Here is a 21,188-nt window from a genome sequence, read left to right as displayed (position 1 = left end):
TTACACAGGCTGTGCAAAAGAGAAGGGATTTTCCTATAGAAAACTGTCATGTGATGTAAACATACCCACATAATATCACAGAGCATGACTGTGCTGTTTTTCTGAGATTTTGATGTCTCTACAATTTTGTTCAAATGACTGCAGAACCTGGAAAAAGCTGTTGCTGCTATTGATGCATAACATACTGCCATTATTGGTCTATATATATATATATATATATATATATATATATATATATTTGAATTTTTGGAAACTTTAGCTGTGCTGTCAACTTTGGAAAAAAGTATCCCAGTTTACTGTGTTGAGTTGGCATTGTACAAAAATTAACAGCCATATTGGTCTAGAAATGTTGAACTTAATTTTTTTCCATTTGTACAGGGGTAACACACTGTATTAAATATGTAAGGTCTTAAAAAAAAAAAAAAGAAGGGATTTTGAGAGCCCATCCCTTGTGAAGGGATGCTCTCTTGACCTGGACACATGGGGAAGGGCCTAGGCCTGGCCCAGGATGATGTGGTAGACTTTGGGGAGCCCCTTTTGAGGGCCTTACCCTGCCTGGGGAGTGGAGGGGGGATGGCTAGGGGCAGGTGGGATGTTGGGGGGGGAGAGGAGGGAGAAGGAGAAGGGATTGACATCTGAAGCAAGCTTGTTCCTAATTTGAACTAATAGAGCATGTATGTAATTTTAAGGGTGCATTTCTAGAAATCTCCAAGGGCTCTTTAGAAGAACAAGAACTTCCGATTCGGCATCTGAGCTATACAGAAGTAATAGAAACAACTGAGTCACACATACATTACTTTCTCAGCTTCTTCAGATTCTACTGAGAATATGACTGTTGGCAGGTCAAAAAATTTCAGTGTTTCCGTCTCTGTGAGAAGGATCTGTATGTTCTTTTGCAGCTCTTCCTTTGTTATAGTTGTTTCAGGTGTGGGCCTCAGAACACGAACATCTAAAATACACATCACAGTATGACCATCTTGGAGCAGTTAGTGTGCACACTTCTAATTGCTAAGACACAATGATGACACACAGACAGCAGGTGTGCATGCTGTCTAGTCACTGAGACACAATGATGACACACACACAGCAAGTGTCTTTAAAGAGCAGTATATTAACTGGAGAAGCCCGTAACAGTCTGCTTTGCTGCTACAGGTATCAGTCCTAGCACAATCTCAAACCTCTGGTCACAGCCCCAAGGGCAATCCTGTTACAATTATCCTGTTTTATTACTAGGGATTTTAAGGTAGCTGTTTATGCCACTGAGAAACAATATGGGGGCATGTGTATTGTGAAAGGCACCTGACCCTTTGAGGACTCAGCCACCCGATTATTTTGTTTGTTTGTCTTTGTTTTATTTTCTATAGTTCACCTCCAATCGTCTTCAACAAGGGATAGCGGAATCTTTAACAGGTCTGGTTGACTATAGGTGTGAAATGGTCTCAACTTTCACACAAATAAGTAACATGTTTTTTTTTTTTAAAAAAAAAGCTTAGTTGAGAATTGTTCTTTCAAGGTCAGTGAAGAAATGTGTTGGGATTTTGATGGGGACTGCATTGAATCTGTAGATTGCTTTTGGCAAGATTGCCATTTTTACTATGTTGATCCTGCCAGACCCAGGATAGCCAAAACAACCCTGTACAATAGAGAGACTTCTGGAGGCATCACCATCCCTAACTTTAAGCTCTATTACAGAGCTAGAGTCCTGATAACAGCTTGGTATTGGCACAAAAATAGACAGGTAGACCAATGGAATAGAGTTGAAAACCCTGAAATTAACCCACACACCTATGAACACTGATTTTTGACAAACAATCCAAATATATACACTGGAACAAAGAGAACATCTTCAACAAATGGTGCTGGCATAACTGGATGAAAACATGTAGAAGACTACAGATAGATCCAAGCCTTTCGCCATGCACAAAACTTAAGTCAAAATGGATCAAAGACCTCAACATAAACCCAGCCACACTGAACCTACTAGAAGATAAAGTGGGAAATACCTTGAATTAATCAGTACAGGAGACCGCTTCCTGAACATAACACCAGTAGCACAGACACTGAGATCAACAATTAATAAATGGGACCTCCTGAAACTGAGAAGCTTCTGTAAGGCAAAGGACATAGTCAGCAAGACAAAACGACAGCCCACAGACTGGGAAAAGATATTCACCAACCCCACATCTGACAGAGGGCTGATCTCCAAAATATACAAAGAACTCAAGAAGCTATTCTCGAAAACACCAAACAATCCAATTAAAAAATGGGGTACAGAACTAAATAGACAATTCTCAATAGAGGAATCTAAAATGGCTGAAAGACACACAAGAAAGTGTTCAACATCCTTAGGCATCAGAGAAATGCAAATCAAAACAACTCTGAGATACCATCTTACTCCTGTCAGAATGGCTAAAATCAAAAATACCAATGACAGTTTATGCTGGAGAGGATGCAGAGAAAGAGGAACACTCCTCTATTGCTGGTGGGAGTGCCAACTTGTACAGCCACTGTGGAAATCAGTATGGCAACTCCTCAAGAAAATGGGAATGAGTCTACCACAAGATCCAGCAATTCCACTCCTAGGCATATACCCAAAAGAAGCACATTCATATAACAAGGACATCTGTTCAACCATGTTCATAGCAGCATTATTTGTAATAGCCAGAAACTGGAAGCAGCCTAGATGCCCCTCAACTGAAGAATGGATAGAGAAAATGTGGTACATTTACATAATGGAGTACTACTCAGCAGAAAAAAACAATGGAATCTTGAAATTTGCAGGAAAATGGATGGAACTCGAAGAAACCATTCTGACCGAGGTAACACAATCACAAAAAAGACAAATATGATATGTACTCACTCATATGTGGACCTGCTTTATGATACATAGTAGTGACAGTGCTTTATTAGAGCTGTTTTTAATGATGTTGCTCAGAATGGTTTCCTTCCAGATGATGATTGAGAAGCTAATTAAAAAAAAAAAAATGGTGCCAGGTACCACAAGAGTAACAGAACTGTGCTTTTTTTCTGGAATTTTGTTTTTTACATTTTTTTTAAATGGAGAGTGCTGTATGTCTCTACAATTTTGTTCAATTGACTGCAGAACCTGGAAAAAGCTGTTGCTGCTATTGATGCATAACATACTGCCATTATTGGTCTTTTCATATATATATATATTGAATTTTTGGAAACTTTAGCTGTGCTGTCAACTTTGGAAAAAAGTATCCCAGTTTACTGTGTTGAGTTGGCATTGTACAAAAATTAACAGCCATATTGGTCTAGACATGTTGAACTTAATTTTTTCCATTTGTACAGGGGTAACACACTGTATTAAATATGTAAGGTCTTAAAAAAAAGAGAGAGAAGGGATTTTGAGAGCCCATCCCTTGTGAAGGGATGCTCTCTTGATCTGGACACATGGGGAAGGGCCTAGGCCTGGCCCAGGATGATGTGGTAGACTTTGGAGAGCCCCTTTTGAGGGCCTTACCCTGCCTGGGGAGTGGAGGGGGGATGGTTAGGGGCAGGTGGGATGTTGGGGGGAAGAAGGGGAGAGGGAGAAGGGATTGACATCTGAAGCAAGCTTGTTCCTAATTTGAACTAATAAAATAAAATAAAATAAATTAACTGAAAAGAAAAAAAAAAAAAGCTTAGTCAAAACCTTTAGAATAGTGAGAGGTTCTGATATCCCAGGAGAATATTACTAAGGATAGAATTTCAGAGCTGAGGAAGCTTGGGATGGGTTACAGGCAAGAAACAGCCTCGATGTGGCATACAAATCAGGGTTCAATAGGTTTGAGGTTTTGAGACAGGACCTCACTATGTAGCCCAGGCTGGACTCAAACTCACAGCCCTTCTGTCTCCACCTCCAGTGTACTGGCATTAGAGGCATGCACCAGGCTTCAGTGTACTTTTCTTAACAAAAGAGGAGAAATCAGGGATGCATAAGACTGTAACGGGTAAAGTTTGACAAGGAAGCAAGAGTTTAACACTTCGCAGAGATGAAGACTCAGTACTCCCTAATGCTCAGGATCTGCAAAAAATACTTCCTAAAATCTAAAAAAAGCACAAGTCTCTAAAAAAAAAAAAAAAAAGTGCCAGCATCGGGAATGGTTGCATATAGTACATACAGTATAGTAACACATTCTTATCCATGCATGAAATTCTAATAAATGTATTTTTAAGATACTGTAGAAATGTTTGTGCTACAATTTTAAATGAAGAATTTAAACACAATCTACAGTGTACTTACAATGACATTAAATAAAGGTCAGGAAAAAGGAAGGGTTTAATTGCTAGTCCCGTCTTAATGATTCTTTAAAAATACTGTTCTGCAATAGTAAATCCGGGTAAGACAGGATAAGCAAAAAAGAAGCAAACGAATTATCTACACAGACAGCTTTGAGATCCATATTTCCTACAGCATCAATGAAGACAACAGGCAAGAGTAAGATGTCTAAGGCTCCACAGGAACACCAGAAAGTTTGAGACTGAAAGGAACAGGCTCTTGATCCTCTGCCTACTCTTTTAGGCCATCAGATGTCAGTTAATGACTCGGCTATATATAAAGTAGCCTTGCAGCACAGACGTAGTTCTAAAAACAACCTCACATGAGATATGGCACACATACAGAATCTAATGTGACAGTACCAGTTATATATTAGAGTTGGGGAAAATAAGTCTTTTGTTGTTGTTATTGTTGTTGTTTGGTTTGTTTTTTGGATTTCCAGACAGGGCTTCTGCCCTGCGGACCAGTCTGGCCTCCAACTCACAGTGATCCACCTGTCTCTGCCTCCTATGGGCTGGGATTAAAGGTGTATGCCACCACCACCCAGCAAAAATAAGTCTTCTTAATGGCAGAGGAACAGCAAATGGATTCTGTGCAGGTAGGTCTATCATCTCCTGAATGTCACCTGAATTTGATACATAATAAAAACAATTTCCAGCAGCATTATGTACCTATGGAATCTTTATATCACCGGCTCCGGACTAGTCTTCCAGTAGGTGGAGACTACACTTGCATCTCTGCCTAGAAACCTATCAATGCACTTTTTGCATTCAGTGATGGAGGAAGCACATTTTTCTCCACTCATGATGTTCTTCAAGAGATCTCCAGCTGTGTATATAAATCATGGCTCCCTTTTACGTGTTCACACAGGAAGTCCCTCCGGAGGAACCAGAAGGACTCTGCAGTGGTCTACAACATTTCATGAAAGGGTGAGACCCAGTCAACTTTGGAACTTCAAAAGTACTTTTACTCATAATGCACTGTTTGTTTCCAGTGTATCTGCCCTTACCCTAAGTTTTCCAACTAATTCAGAAACGAGTAAAGAAAAAGATATATTATCTGGTCACTTTAAGAAACCTTAGGCCAGGCGGTGGCGGCACACACCTGTAATCCAAGCACTCCTGCAAGGTGTGGATCTCTATGAGTTCGAGGTCAGCCTGGTCTACAGAGTGAATTCCAGGACAGCCAGAGCTGCTACACAGAGAAACCTTGTCTCGAAAAAACAAAAAGAGACCTCAGTAAGGAACAATCCATGAAGCCCTGATTAAGCTGTTGTTTAGCTACAATGAGTTCAGTGCAATTACAATCAGATTGCGTTACAGAATGGTGCTTCTCTCTCACACAAATGCACATGTGCTAACCACACGTACTTTATGAGTTCATGTACAAGTACCTATTACTCATATATCTCCATGCTGAGTGAGCGACAGCCTGTGCCTAACAAGCTGCTCCATCATACAAATAAAACTCCAAGTGGCCGGGCATTGGTGGCACACGTCGGGAGGCAGACGCAGGCGGATCTCTGTGAGTTCGAGGCCAGCCTGGTCTCCAGAGTGAGTGCTAGGATAGGCTCCAAAGCTACACAGAGAAACCCTGTGTCGAAAAACAAAACAAAACAAAACAACAACAACAAACAACAACAACAAAAAAACAAAAAGAAGAAAAAAGAAAAACTCCAAGTGTTTCTGAGCATCAGCCTCCTTTTGGCTCTGAAAAGTGTATGCATCAGAACACCCAGAAGGCTTGGGAAAGATTTCAAGATAGTTGAGTAATTTTCTCATTTTAGAATAGTTCAAGGTGTAGGACATTTGTAAGAATATTAGTTTGTGTGCAACCTGAACTTGGTCGTCCCCAGCAGTCAACATTCCTATGGTGTACCTTGTGCAACTAATGAACCAGTCGTGATACTTCACCATCTGAAGCCCAGTTTTTATTCTAGTCTGCTTCATTTTTAATGCCTTCTAAAAAGTCAGACTTTATTCCAAAACATCAGCCAAAACACCACATTTGATCATCCTGTCCCTTAGGATTTCCTAGACTGTGGCCGTTGCCTGTGTTAGAAGACTGAGGAGTATTGGTCAAGCATGGGGAACATGCTTCCATTTAGGATTGCCTGATGTGGGTCACGGGTAACAGATTTCTGGAAGGAAACAGAGGAGCAAAGTCTAAAGTCTAAACTTTTTTTTTTCCCTGGTTTTTCGAGACAGGGTTTCTCTGTGGCTTTGAAGGCTGTCCTGGACCTAGCTCTTGTAGACCTGTCTGGTCTTGAACTCACAGAGATCTGCCTGCCTCTGCCTTCCGAGTGCTGGGATTAAAGGCATGTGACACCACCACCCGGCTGCAAAGTCTAATCTTATTGCATATCAAAGCTATCAACCCGACTTCTTGCTGATATCATCCCCACTTAGCTGAGTCGGGTATCTGTTTTCATACACTACAATCTGGAAAAAGCCATGATGCAAAGCCCACATTTAAGAGGCTAGGAAAGCTCCACCTTGAAGGACAAACATTTACATAAGGATTTAGAACTCTTCTCTAAAGGATTCTATCTACTCTACCCTTTATCATATATCTAAGTATGGCTTCCTGGATATTGTTAATGAGTTATAACCCAGCACTATACTTTCTGTTGTCAAACTTGTCTACCTTTGGCTAATGGGAACACTAATGGCTGCTGTGTCGCTGTCATTCCTTTTGGGGAATGGGGAGAGGCAGGGTTTTGTTCAAGTACTTTTTTACTTTCTTGCTCATCTTATAGATGCCTAAGGCTCGGAATTCAGCTCTTTCTTTAAGGGCCCTAGTTTCTTTTATTGAAGGACAGTATGCAAAGCTGAGTGAAGCACTCAATTATTTTACAAACAGACCCTTATCTGTGTAAAGACTGATTGTGTATTTGGCAACTCAGGAAAAAGTAAAGGGTGAGAGGCTGGAAATACGCTCATTAAGTACTACCGCTTGCAGACGAACTGAGGTTTAGTTCCTAGCAAGTAGATAAAGACCCATGGCGGTCTGTAGTTCTAGTTCCAGAGGATCTGATGTCCTCCTCAGGCACTGCACACATATCATATTCTGCAGACATACACATAAACACTTAAAAAAGAATGACAATGATTTCTAAGTGTTGACTTGTATGCACATGTACAGGAAAAATGAGATTTCTCTCTAGGTCTCTCTCTCTCTCTCTCTCTCTCTCTCTCTCTCTCTCTCTCTCTCTCTCTCACACACACACACACACACACACACACACACACACAAGGGAAGGGAGGGGAGGGAAGGTATTGCTAATGACTAAACTTGAGGCCTTCCATATAGGCAAATGTTCCCCCACTAAGATAGGTCCTCAGTTCCTTTTAATCTACTTTCAGGCACAATTAAGAAACGAATCTTAAAATGGTATACAAACTGTGACAAAATAATCTAGGTTTTTACAAATATTACAAACAATGACAATTTCAGTGTGGGGAATTAAACCACTGAAAATACTGTGGTTTAAAACTGTGAGATTAAAAAAACGTTTTTATTACCTGTAAAACTGGCCAGTCTTTCCCTCTTGTAAGCTGGTTCTTCTAGGTCCTCTGTCATTGATTCAGTTGTGGACACACTTGATTTCGACACTGTGCTGCTCCCCAGAACTGACCTTTGAAAGTTATTAATACATTTGTTCAATGTCCTTATGAGAAACTAAAAGGGTAAATTAAACTATTTCAACAGGTGGAAAAACCAAATATACTAGTCATATAAGCAACGTAAATCAGAATAACTTTTAAGTCTTCAGTTGATTTTTCACGTTCTTTAAAAAGTGAAGGTTTATTTTAGAATAACATATCAAATCTATACCCACAGGATATATTCCCAATGTATATTTTGAATAAATATCTATAATACAGCCCCCTATCAGCCTCCAGTTTCATTATCACTTTTCATCATTTTGTTGTTGGGTGTTTTAGTGCCTCCATCCTGGGAATCTGTTTAAGGGCTCAGCCAAGAACACTCTTCTGCACATTCTTCACAATCCATCTCAAAATTTCAGTTTACCAAAGTCCTCCTGAAACGTAACAAGACACAGCTACACTGTGTAGCATTTCCTCCTCTCCAAAGGTAACTGAAGACATAGCTACACTGTACAAATGGAAACCTTACCTACAAGAGGGGGTGGGGGAAAGTTCTTAAGACTCAGGAGGTGAAAAAAGGTCAGAAACAGTAACTTAGAAGAGCCTCAAAGGTTCCCCTCCCCCACCAGCTTAATAGGAGTAAACAAGTGCTGGGGAGGAAACTGAGCAGCTGAGCTGTGGAGGGAAGAGACTGGGGCTGTGGAGCTGCCTACAGGCCCAGCAGAGAGAGCAGGGGTGTGGCTTGTGGTTACCATGTGGGGTCTGCTTTGCTGTGATGCAGATGCTTTTCTGAGTCATCCCAATTCCTGTAAGCAACCCTTCACCCCCACTCCTGTTAGTATAGCCGATAAAAACTCAAGTTTCATCACACTGGACTTTGGTATAAACATTAGTTTGGTCAGTTATGGGTTCCCTTTCTGGGGTGCGTGGATGTGTGCAACATCTCCATAGGGAAAGTTTTCACATGGCATGTATGTATGTATGTATGTATGTATGTATATGTATATACTTACAGCAGGAAATGGACACATGAATTCAAAAATAAATTTTAAACCAATGATCGTAACATTACTCTGTAACGTCTTACATTTATGCTTTCAATTGCTTACCAAGAGGTCAACTTTATTGGAAGATCTGTTGTTTTTAATCTGGCATTCCAAATGTTTTGTGTGTGAATTGAGTGCAGGCCCTAGAACAGTGTGTGACTGCACTGTACCTTAAATGACAGCAATAAAACCCTAAAGAAACTGGGCCAAACCATCTAATTGGAATTTGCAACCGACTGTGAAGTTAGTCCTTTTGGGCAATCTTAAGTAAAATATATACACTTTTCACAATGTTTTAGAATTTGTGGGAAATCTTCAGTCAAGTTCTGAACATAAATGTAATTAAAACATAAAAGCTAGAACACTAGGATTGATAGATTGAAGTTAGAAAACTGGAAACATATATTCTGAATTTATGCAATATAAATGAAAGAACAATATAAATGAAATCCAAAGAACCAGGATGAGTATACTTCACCTTGTGAACTGCCCTAGCATACTAGGGTTGATTGTATTTTGATACAGGCTGTATGAAGAAATAAAATCTGATGTGAGTGATCCTTCTTGTGACGTCAAGAGTTTATTTGGCTTTGCTGTTCCAACAAGTGGATCTGGATGGTAGAGAGGACGGGGAGTGACATCAACGCCTGCTGCATCAAACACCTGTGGAAAACAGCAATTTAAAGTGAATATCCAGACAATAAAACAGAAATACATATAGCAGAAAAATATTAAGTATAATGTTCTTACAACAATTTAAACATGAAAACTTGAATAATACAAAGTTTTATGCTTGAAGTTTAATTAAGGAAAATAAAAAAAAATCTTACTCATTTGCCTATATATAAGTAATAAACACAGAGATATGATCTGGAAATGTTAGCTTGTTTTTTATTTTCCTTTTCCAAGTCTGATCAATACTTAATCCTGAGTATATGCCATATTATCCTTGATTATTTATCCTCCAATGGTTACTGAAATCAAAGGCACCAATGTGACTAACTGGCTAGTATGATATTTGCAGAGTGGGAGTTTCAAGCAGCTGTGATTGCTCCTGCAGTTAATATTCTGGCCAGGGCATATTACAGTGCCTTACACCAAGCACTCAGCTCCTGGACTGAGGAACTATTTGCTGAACTAGACACTTCACTGTATCACATCCAAATTCCACATGAATATAGCAATACTTTAATTGAAAAAAAATGTGTGGCAGATTAAATAACACCAGATATGTAAATCCCAACAAAGCAACCAACACAACACAACTCACCCAAAAGGTTATGGATTCTACAGTAATGGCATCTAACAAGAGTAAGGCATGAGAAATCACAACCATCAAAGTTGAAAGAAAGTATGTACATTTAAATAAGAAAATAAGCTCCTGATTTTGAGCATAAACATAGGAATGAAATAAGGAAGGTGCTACAAGAGATGAAATAAGACTTCAATAAAGAACTAGAAATACCAAGTTGAAACCAATCTGAAATTGTAAAAATGAAAAACGTAAGCCAAACAAAAAGCCTGTGGGAAGGCTCACCAATAGAATGGACAAGGAGATGACAGAACAGCCAGCTTGAAGGCAAGGTGATGGAACTAGAATCAAACAGGAGCCAAGATACACTAGTGAGAATTCTGAGATACAAGGGCCAGTCAGAAATCGCCAGTGTATGGATGATAGACACAGAAGAAGAAACTAGTGACCAAACCATAGAAAACACTCTGTAAAGGGTCAACTGTGACAACTTTAGTCAAGGAAATGCCAACATGGATATTGGAGGCTAAGTCAGCAAACAGACAAAAACATGACAGAGTCTCCCCTCATCATATCAGAATTAAAACACTAAATACACAGAAGTAAATGGAAGGCAGGTACAGAAAGTGTATTAAAAGCATCAAGAGAGCAACTCCCAGACACATACAAGGACAGGCTCATCAGAGTGACAGCAGGCCATTCAGCTAAAAGTTAAAGGCCAGAAGGGCTGAGACAGATCTATTACAAGTTCTGAAACAAAACAAATCCAATAAAGCAGTGGTTCTCAATCTGTGGGTCTTGACCCTTTTAGGGGTCATCTAGCAGCTATCCTGCATATCAGATATTTACATTGTAATTCATAACAGTTACAAAATTACAGTTATGAAGTAGCAACAAAAATAATTTTACGGGGGTTGCCACAACATGAGGAACTGCATTAAAGGGTTGCAAAACTAGGAAGGTTAAGAACCACCACTGCAATAGAGACTACCATAATTGAAGGAAAAATGAAAACTACCCATGGGGGAAAAAAAAAAACAGATGAAAGGAATTTATGATCACCATGCCAGTCCTACAAAAATAAAGTCCTGGGCAGTGGTGGTGCATGCCTTTAATCTCAGCACTTAGGAGGCAGAAGCAGGTAGATCTCTGTGAGTTCAAGGCTAGCCTGGTCTACTGAGTGAGTTGCAGGACAGCCAGGGTTACACGGAGAAACCTTATCTCAAATAATAATAATAATAATAATAATAATAATAATAATAATAACAACAACAACAACAATAACACATGAGAAATCCTTCGGACTGAAGAGAAAACAAATCCATCCACAAGGCCACAGGGGGAAAAACATGCTAGAATAATAGTTAATGGGGGGGGGAACCTAAACATTACAAAATCAACAAAATGACAGGGAGCGCACACATCTTTCAATAGTAACTGTGACAATTAATGGCTTCAACTCCCCCAGTCAGATGGCACAGAGTAGCAGACTGGATCAAAGAGCAGGAACTGTCTGTATATTTGCTGCCTCCAAGAAACCCACCTAACACAAAAGAGATCTACCTTAAGGATGGGGGAAAGGTGTTGAAAGAAAATAAACCTGGGAAACAAACAGATGTTGCTGTTCTGAAAGACTTCAAACCCAAGCTCCTGAGAAGGGATAGAGGTAGCCACTGTATACTAAGGGAACAATCCATCGGGAGGCCATTATAATCTAAACATAGACTCCCTTAGTGCAGGGGCATCCAATTTCATAAAACAATTACTAGTCCATGCAAAGCCACAAATTAGTCCTGGTACAAGCACAGTGGGCGACTTCAATACCCCACTGTCACCAACTGACAGGTGTTCTCCCAAAAAATAAACAGAGAAAGTACTGGTTCTTTGAAATGATGAACAGAATTTGCCTACGTCTTAGCTAAACTAATCAAAAGAGAGCAAAACCAAACAAAAATAGAGATGAAAAGGGAACAATTACAAGAGATACCAATAAATTTCAAAACAGCATCATGTTTTATCTTGAAAATATATCCTCCACTAAACTGGAAAATCAGAAAGAAATGGATGAGTTTGTACAAATTAAAACAAGAGGAGAACAATATGTTAAGCAGATCAATGAAAGCTAGTGAGACTGAAACAGTAATTCAAATCTCCCAACTAAAAAAATAGTCCTTGTTCAGTTCCATATACCCAGCCCTAATTTTTAGAATGGGTTGTTTTCTTGATAATTAGTTTTGTGACTTCTTTGTATATGCTGGATACTAACCTTCTGTTGGATGAATATTTGGCAAACATTGTCCCCCATTTTATTGCTGCCTCTTCACTCACTTGACAGTTTTCCTTTGCTGTACATAAGGAGATTCCATTTGTTGACTATTGGCCTCATTTCTTCAGTGATTTTAACCCTATCCAGAACATCCTTACCTATGCCTGCATCTTGAGGTAAAATTCCTACTCTTTTCTGTAGCATGAACAATAAAGACCCAGAAACTGATACTGGGGTTCAAGCTGAAGATTTAAAAAAAAAAAAAAAAAAAAAAAAGCAAAGTCGCCAACTACCAGAGATTTCTTAGCTCTACCAAGGCTGGGAGATCCTGTCCTCAGAGTGACTGCAGTCTGACTAGACACTGAAACCCTGAGCTCCTGTTTTATATTCCTCTCTAGAGCTGGGATTAAAGGCATGCACCACCACCAACCCAGTTTCTATGGCTAACTAGTGTGGCTACTGGGATTAAAGGTATGTACCACCACTGCCTGGCCTCTATGGCTGTGGCTAGTTTTGCATTCTGACCTTCAGGCAAGCTTTATTAGATCATAATCAAAAACCACACTTTCCCCCAACAGTTTCAGAATTTCAGGTCTTATGTTGAGCTCATCAATCCATTTGGAGTTGAGTTTTGTCCAAGATGGTTTTGTTTCATTCCTTTACATGTAGCTATTCAGTTTCTCCAGCAGTTGAAGGGGCTATCGTTTCTCCAGTGCGGTTTTTTTTTTTTTTTTTTTTTTTTTTTTTTTTTTTTTTTCCCTTGTTAAAACTATTTGGCTACAGCTGTATGAGCTTGCACTTGGGTCTCTATTCTTCTATTCTACTCCAGTGACCTGTGTGTGTGTTTTTGGCTAGTGCCATGCTGTTTGTAACACTAGGGCTCTGCAGTATAGATGGAAATTGGGTATGGGCAGACTTTCAGCAGTGCCATTGTTGCTCAGGATTTGCTTTGATGCTTCTACATACATTTGAAAGTTATTCTCCCCGTTTCTGTGAAGAACCACCTGGGGATTTTTATGGGAATTGGGCTGAGTGCTTCTGGAAAGATAGATAAGCATTTTCACAACAGTGAGTCTCCCCATCCATGAGCATAGCCAGGTTTTCCATGTACTTGGTTCCTGTCTTCCTCAATTTTTTTTTTTTTTAGTGTTTTAAAGTTTTTATTATAGAGATCTTCTATATCCCTGGTTAGGTTTATACCAAGACACTTTTTGAGAGCTACTGTGAATGGGATTGTTTGCAATTTTTTTCAGTTTGCTTGTCACTGATACAGCGGAAGGTTAATGATTTTTGTGTGTAAGTGTGCATACATCCTATCATTTCACTGAAATTGTCTTTAAATAAATATTTTAATGGCCTTCTACTAATATTTCCTAAATTATTTATTACATATTTGGTCTCAGTTTTATTCCCTTCAATTACAAAGTTTGATTTTATAGTTATACAAAAATATAAAAATGTAAATATTTACTATTTAAATAAAATAGTAAAACACTGGTAGCCCCCTACCTCCAGCGCTACTCCTTGTCCTTGGTTCATATGGATCAAAACCTTTCTCCCCACAGCAATAATTATTAATTACTTCACATTTACAATCCTCTTCCTTCTTCCTGTCCATAGCTTTGTTTAATATCATTAGTAGTTTATTTTCTTTTTAATTTTCATAGAATAGTGAATTCTCTAACCAAACAGCATTGTTGCACTCAACAATCAGACTTAGGAACAGAAATTTACTAGTATCACAGAACTTTCATTCAGAAGATCTAGTTTCTCCCATCCAAAGTAGTAATTAATTACCCTGACACCACATACTAGGTTAGCCTGTAAGCTTTATTTAGATGAAGCTCTATGAAATGTAGTCTTTGATACTGGTTTCTTTCGTTCATTATTATACAAGTAAGATTCATTTGTATTACTGGCTATAGCCACAGATTATTCACTTCATTGTTATATAGTATTTCATTGTGTTAATGCATCATGTTTCATCTAGCTATTCATGGGCATTTATGTTATTTTCCACTTGTTTTTCTTTTTCTTTTTTTGGTTCTTTTGATACAGGTTTTCTGTGTAGCCCTGACTGTCCTGGAACCCACTCTGTAGACCAGGCTGGCCTCGATCTCAAAGGGCTCTGCCAAGTGCTCCTTCCCAAGTGCTGAGACTAAAGGCTTGCGCCACGACTTCCCAGCTGTTTTGGCTTTCAAATGGTGCTGCTGGGCTAGTGTAGCAGTTCATGGGGTACAGGTACTCTTTGTCATGCTGATGCTGAGAGCGGTCCGAAGATCCACACAGTGGAAGAAGAGAACTGACTCCTGCAAGTTTTCCTCTGACCTTTATATGTGTGCCCTGGCTCACATGTGCACATGCACATGTATCACGTGGTGCTGCTATAAATACCGTTGCATATGACATGCTAACCTTTATGAATTTTTGTTGGAATTCTAAGTAGAGATTATGTGCATGTTCACTTTTAGGATTCTGCTATAGAGCTGTCACATGGTTCCATCAGCAGAGATAAAGGGTCTGATTTCTCCAGATTTTTGCCAAGAGTTGGTACTTCCCATGTAGGTTAAGGAAGCTTCCTTTATTTTTGAAATTTTACAGTCATATATTACATCATAGCTGACACTGACACCCTTTGTTCAGCAATGTTTTCTATTTTCCCAAGTGTATCTATGTAAAGTTGTTTATTTGTTTACTGTGGTTATAAAGTAATGCATTCAGCTATTACACAGAATTTTATCAGCTTTACTTTTAATAGATTTGATGAACTGCTTCCAGGTTTAGGGCTCAGTGAAAATTGCTTCGATAAACATTTACATAGAAGTATCTTCAGGTATATTCTCAGGCATTTGCACATGTGGACCAGCTGAGCCACAGACAGCATTTCAAATGCCCACAAAAGTTTTTGGCAGTTGCAGCAGTGAGGCAGCTTTTTTTTTATTCTTAGAAGGGGGAAACTGACTCCAGCAAGTTGTTCTGTGACCATCACACGTTAACCTTGGCACACACTGAAACTCAAGGACAACTGTACTGGAGTTTGGGAGAAAAACAACAGTCAATCTGTAACTCTTGACAGTTGCCAAGAGGAGGTAGATTAGAGTTATTTAGAAATAAACTCAGGGGCTGGACAGCTGGCTCAGTGGGGTTAAGAGCATGTACTACTGTTCCTGCAATAGACCAAAGTTTAGTCCCCAAAATCCGTATCAGGCAGCTCACAACTGCCGTAACTCTAGTTCCTGAGAATGTGATACCCTCTTCACAAGGTACCTATCTTCATGTGTGCATACCTCCACACACATAATTTCAAATAAATCTTAAAAAAAAAAAAACCACAAAACTTAGAATTCTAAAAAGGGTTAGCGGTGAGGCCAGCAGGATGGCTCAGCAGATAAGAGTGTTTGCCACCAAGCCTGATGATGTGAGTTTCATCTTAAGAACCCACATGGTAGAAGAAGAGAAACAGCTCTCCAATGTTGTTTTCACACCTCCACACCCATGCCAGGGCATACGCGCCCATGCATGCATATACAGAAATTAAATAATTAAACATAACAATAATGTCTTGAAAAAAAAAAGAATGTTACCTGTATTGTCTTAGTGACAGTAATACTCAGTTTTTCTGCAGGCTTCATCTCGGGTACCGAAAGCATAGTTTTTGACGCGCCCAATCTGCTTTGATTTATGCCAGCATATCCTCCTTTCCCTGAAGTTTTTGATGGGTTATTAAAGCTAATGGACCTCCTTGTTTGTGAGCTGGGACTCCTATACAAGAGAAATAAAATACAGAAGACCCAGAATTGAAAAGAAAGTTCAAATCATAGCAAAAATAGACTTTCGTTTAGAAGTGCAAATAAGCTGAACAAATACCATGCAACAATAGCTACTTACGACTTTATTTTGTGTGAGAACATTTCTAGAGAGTTTCCATGTACCATCATCACTTTCAAAGCAATTTGAAGAGGTTAGAACTAACACTATTTTATGTAAAAAGACATAGGGCCATTGAGATGGTTCTGTGGGTAAAGGTGACTGTGGTGCAAAGCTGGTGACATGAGTTCAACCCCCCAAGCCCATGTGAAAAGCCAGATGTGGAGACAGAAGTACCACCCAGAACCTAGCTAGCTAGCCTAGAGTAAGTGGTGCATCAGGAACAGTAAGAGAGACCACCTCCAAAACAAAACAAGAGAGAACCAAGTCCCCAGAGTTGTCTTCTGACCCCTACACGCATGGCCACTCTCATATATGTGCCAATACACACTCATACACAATAAAAAATGAAAATATATTTTAAAAATTATATAAAGATGCAGAGACTTAAAGGAGAGCATGAGATTTGATTCAAACAACAACAAAAGCAGGGATGATTTTTCTGGGCCTTAATTTTCTTGTTCATAAAACGGGGCTATTAGTACTGATTATGAGTACTAATTATGAGGATTTCACAATTTTAATTTAGGAAGTGCCTGCCACATGACAAATACCTATCAGTGTACAGTGTAGTGAAACACGTATATTAGACATAAGCAATAAAACCTAGAGGAAAGTGTCCTATTTCTTCTGAACAAATTACACAATTTTAAATTAGAAAATTATAGTAAGATATTGAAATTCTGGAAGAACTATATAAATGTACTATTGTATTTAGTTCACAAATTTCTGAGACAGCCCGACCTCTACCGTTTTACCACTCTAGTTCTTTGTATCGAAAACTTCTAAGACGCTCAGCTTTTTTTTTTTTTTTTTTTCCAAAACTGGACAATGATCTAGTTTTCCTACCTCACTTTTTATCACACTATTTGGTCGTTGTTGTTTTTGCATTCATCTACAGAGTATAAGCATATTCAACATGGGAATTGTATCTTCTCTATTATATCCCCAGTGCCTAGCATGCTGACCTATTATTACACACAATGAGTAAATATTTGAATTTATATTCTCTTGAGTACCCTTCCGTGGATGCCTTCCTTCCTTCTCTAAAGAAAGGACTTTCCCACCAAAACCAATGATAAAAATATCAGTCCTATAAAAACTCCTTTGTAGCATCTCTACTACCTTTAAGTTCTTCTCATTTCCCATGAACTCCTCTAAGTTCATCCTTGTCACATTTTCCCTTTCCACAGGAGTTGCCATTCTATGGGGGCTGGAGAGATGGCTTGGTTAAGAGCATTCACTGCTCTTGCAGGACCAGAATTCAGTTCCCAGCATCCACATGGCAGTTTATAACTACCTATAACTCTAGTTCCAGGAGATCTAATGTTCTCCTCTTCTGACATCTACAGGCACCTCACGCGCATGAGCGTGCACAAAGGCATTATTTTGCGTGAGCAAAATAAATGTTTGAAAAGTTGTTGCTGTTTCATCTGAAACTAAATTTTATCCATATTGTAGAACCTAACACGGTTTTTCAGTAATTCTTAAGACTCCTCTGTCTTATTCTGCCATGAGCACAACTCTGCTGTAGTTTTCTCCTATACTTAAAATCTTTCCCTTAGCCAGGCGTTGGTGGTGCACGCCTTTAATCCCAGCACTTGGGAGGCAGAGGCAGGAGGATCTCTGTGAGTTCGAGACCAGCCTGGTCTACAAGAGCTAGTTCCAGGACAGTCTCCAAAGCCAGAGAGAAATCCTGTCTTGATAAACAAACAAACAACTTTCCCTTTAACTATGATATCCTCTGCCTGCTTTTATAGCCCAATTTCCTAAAACATTGATGGGTTAGGCTTTTTGTAGTGCTAGGGACTGAAACCAGAGCCTCACACTGTACCAATCACCCTACCAATAAGTCCCTTTCCCAACCCTGTCCACTTCTTCATTCCTCTCACAAGCTCCACAATTCAGCTTCACTCTCTCCTACTGCATAGAGACAACCTGATTTACAATAGCATATTCCCTGAAATTACTGACTTCAAGAGACTTTTTAGTATACATCTTTGTAATATCTACTGGTTGACCATTCCCCCTCATAAAACTAATCAGTTAGATGAGGTAGCAAGACACCTGTAATCCCGGAACCTGGGAAGCAGAGACAGGAGGAACAGGAGTTCAAGGTCATCTTCAGCTAGTTAGTCAGTTCACGATTAGCCTAGGCTGTATGCAACCCTGACTCAAAAAATCAAAAATTTTTAAGTTGACTGCTCATACAGGTTTCTGAGGCATCACAATTTCCTATTCTTCAACCTCCAGACCCCTGATCACCAGACCCTTCTATTTTTTCTACCTACTAACCTTTTAGGTTTCTCTTCTAAGTCACAGTCCTAGGTAACTGTTCATCAACTGTTATCACTATGTCCACCGATTTCACCTCTTCCTTCCTCTCCTGACTTTTGCTGTTGTTGTTGGATGTTTTTCTTCTGGGTAAATGGCCGTAAGAGTTTCAGGCTTTCATGTCAACTTGCCTGATCTATGTTCCAGATGGGCACTGGGCAGGTGCACAATACTTGACACAAGAATTTCTTTTCTTTTCCCTTCTTTTAGATAAGCAAACAAGCACTGGGATATGGTTTAGCCTCACTATAGATTCAGACTAAACAGCTTTAGCTCAAAGTTACACTGGGGAAGGTGGTTCCCTGGGTAAGGACACGCCTCTACCTTCTGTTTTTGGCTTCCAACATCAGGAAAAGATATTGCCTTAAGGCTACAAAGCTTCCTTACATCTCAAGGAGCTGGGGATGTAACTTTATACTTCTCTTTACCAGGCACACCCGGGTAATTCTGTCATTTGTAATTATAATTGTTTCCTCATTTTATATTCCAAGAAAGAAGTAACAAAACCTGTGGCCACTTCAAATTTTTCATTTTATTCACACTGGAATTCTTTAGCATGGCCAATTAAAATCTACCTGTGTATGCTTGTGAATGTGTTTTAGTGATATATCAAAAGGCCTGATAATAAACACATTGCTTTATAAACATGGGTTTTCTGAACTTCTTAAAATCTATTAAGATGGTATCTTTGGGTCTATTAAGTGTTTCAAAAAACTTGAAAATCCTATTTGTTTATATAAAACAGTACTCATTAGAGTCTTAAGATAAAAATTTCATTAAGTTACATATTTAAATGCAAGATACACAGACTTTGATAGATTTCTTTCCAAAACAGTTTCTAAAGGAGAAAGGACTTGATTTGTGTAATACTCATGGGAAATGTAAATCATAGGACACAAAATCACTTTACGTATTAAAATGTACCTTGGGTTCCTAAGTGATGTATCTTCAGAATGCCAGTGTGTTGCAGAAAGGTTCACAGAAAATGAACATACTTATAACTAACCCGATTATAGTTAAAGGATATTAAATAACAACACTACTGGTTCTGTTACATTAAGATTTTAAGCACTGTCTCTGAGTTATGATCTCAAAAAAATTTAAAGACTGATCTAGAACACAAAGGATTTTTTATTTTCCATTTACTAAAAGAGAAATTTAAAATTTGTGATTAGATTTATTTTTATGTTTTCCCATTGGGTAAGGCCTTCACTTGCTGGATAGGCATTGCTGTATAGAATTCTCTTTAAAAGAATTAGTCCTTCTTGAGGTATTCCTGCTACATTTCATAGAGATCATGGAATTCAATTCAATGGACAAATATTTTAATCTATTTATAAAATTGGGTCTATTAAGTAAACAAATGACACTAATTCTTCAAATTAACTAAAGTTTTGGCTTTCATCCAAGATCCATTTTGGAAAACATCCATTTTTTCCATAGTTCATTATAAGTACTTAACATCCTATGAAAAATTAAGCAAAAACTGTATGAACCACTCCTATAAAAGGATAACATGATATTAAAAAGACTTGGAAATATGGTAACTAAAAAATTAAAAAATGGCTATAGAAATTTTCACAGGATCAAGAAAACCAGATAATTTCATCAGTGGTAAGATAAAAGATTTTATTCTACCTGGAGAAAATGACTATCAGGTACTCCATGCTTCAGAAAATAAATTTGTACTTCTCATATCAAACTTTTGGGCACATACCCACATGGACCTCGGATATATGGGGTGATATTCACCTTTGGGTGCATTATAAAAAGCATATCTCAACATTGCAAGGTATGGCATAAAGTTAATGTTCATGTAAGCTCTCCCCACACATCATTGGGACGGAGTGTTATTTATTTAACTGTATTAATTCAACTTCCCAAATGTACAGAAAATAGATAAACATGACCCTCTTGGTAGAAATGTGTGTGTGGTTACTAGTTCTATTGCTATGTTCATTCAATTTTAAGCTTTCCCCATTTGTGACAGGAAACCATGGCTCTTGATTTTCTAATGTTTTTGGTGTGGTTATGAAATCATCATACTCGGCAAGAAAATGGGTATGAAACAAAAAAGCAAAACAATGCTTCTTGGTGGCTGTTCAAAGTCCACTGTCTTCCTTAGTTTGCCAGGTATCCAACTGGATATGATCCGATGCTTCTCCGGTTCCCTCAAATGTTTCCCAGTCTGAGTAAGATGAGAGAAAGATCTTGTCATACCATCCTCTGCCTCTTGCTGGAGGCCACCATGGGTTACAACCATATATGTGGCCAGCAGCCTGTGGGGTGTTGTGGCTGTTCTTGTTGGATCTAATGTCCTTTCGTTTTGAATATCAGACTGGTCAGAGAGCAATGTCAGTCCTCATACCCAATGGCCAGCACCAAAGACAAGCAATTCAAATGACAACAGATCTGCACTGAAAGAGCCTGCCAAAGCTGTCTCGGACTTGACTGCCTGGTTCAGCCT

The 21,188-nt window shown here is 38.9% G+C and overlaps 1 protein-coding gene across 5 annotated transcripts in view; it reads right to left on the bottom strand.

The window, feature by feature from the left end:
* The window catches only part of Dnai4 (dynein axonemal intermediate chain 4), a 71,981-nt gene that overhangs the window by 42,863 nt on the left and 7,930 nt on the right, over nt 1–21,188 (bottom strand). For 4 of the 5 annotated variants that reach the window (XM_027402310.2, XM_035439742.1, XM_035439740.1 and 1 more), the window contains exons 2-5: nt 16,045–16,222; nt 9,421–9,605; nt 7,810–7,922; nt 793–949 (exon numbers count right to left, since the gene is read on the bottom strand). In XM_027402310.2, the coding sequence (XP_027258111.1) occupies nt 793–949; nt 7,810–7,922; nt 9,421–9,605; nt 16,045–16,222 (633 nt within the window). Of the gene's footprint in view, nt 1–792; nt 950–7,809; nt 7,923–8,425; nt 8,624–9,420; nt 9,606–16,044; nt 16,223–21,188 lie in introns of those variants that run through there. The other variant, XM_027402311.2, reaches the window with a different exon arrangement.

Source organism: Cricetulus griseus, chromosome 2 (assembly GCF_003668045.3).
Source record: "Cricetulus griseus strain 17A/GY chromosome 2, alternate assembly CriGri-PICRH-1.0, whole genome shotgun sequence".
In the NCBI taxonomy this organism is placed as follows: domain Eukaryota; kingdom Metazoa; phylum Chordata; class Mammalia; order Rodentia; family Cricetidae; genus Cricetulus; species Cricetulus griseus.
This window is presented reverse-complemented; position numbering and strand designations above follow the sequence as displayed.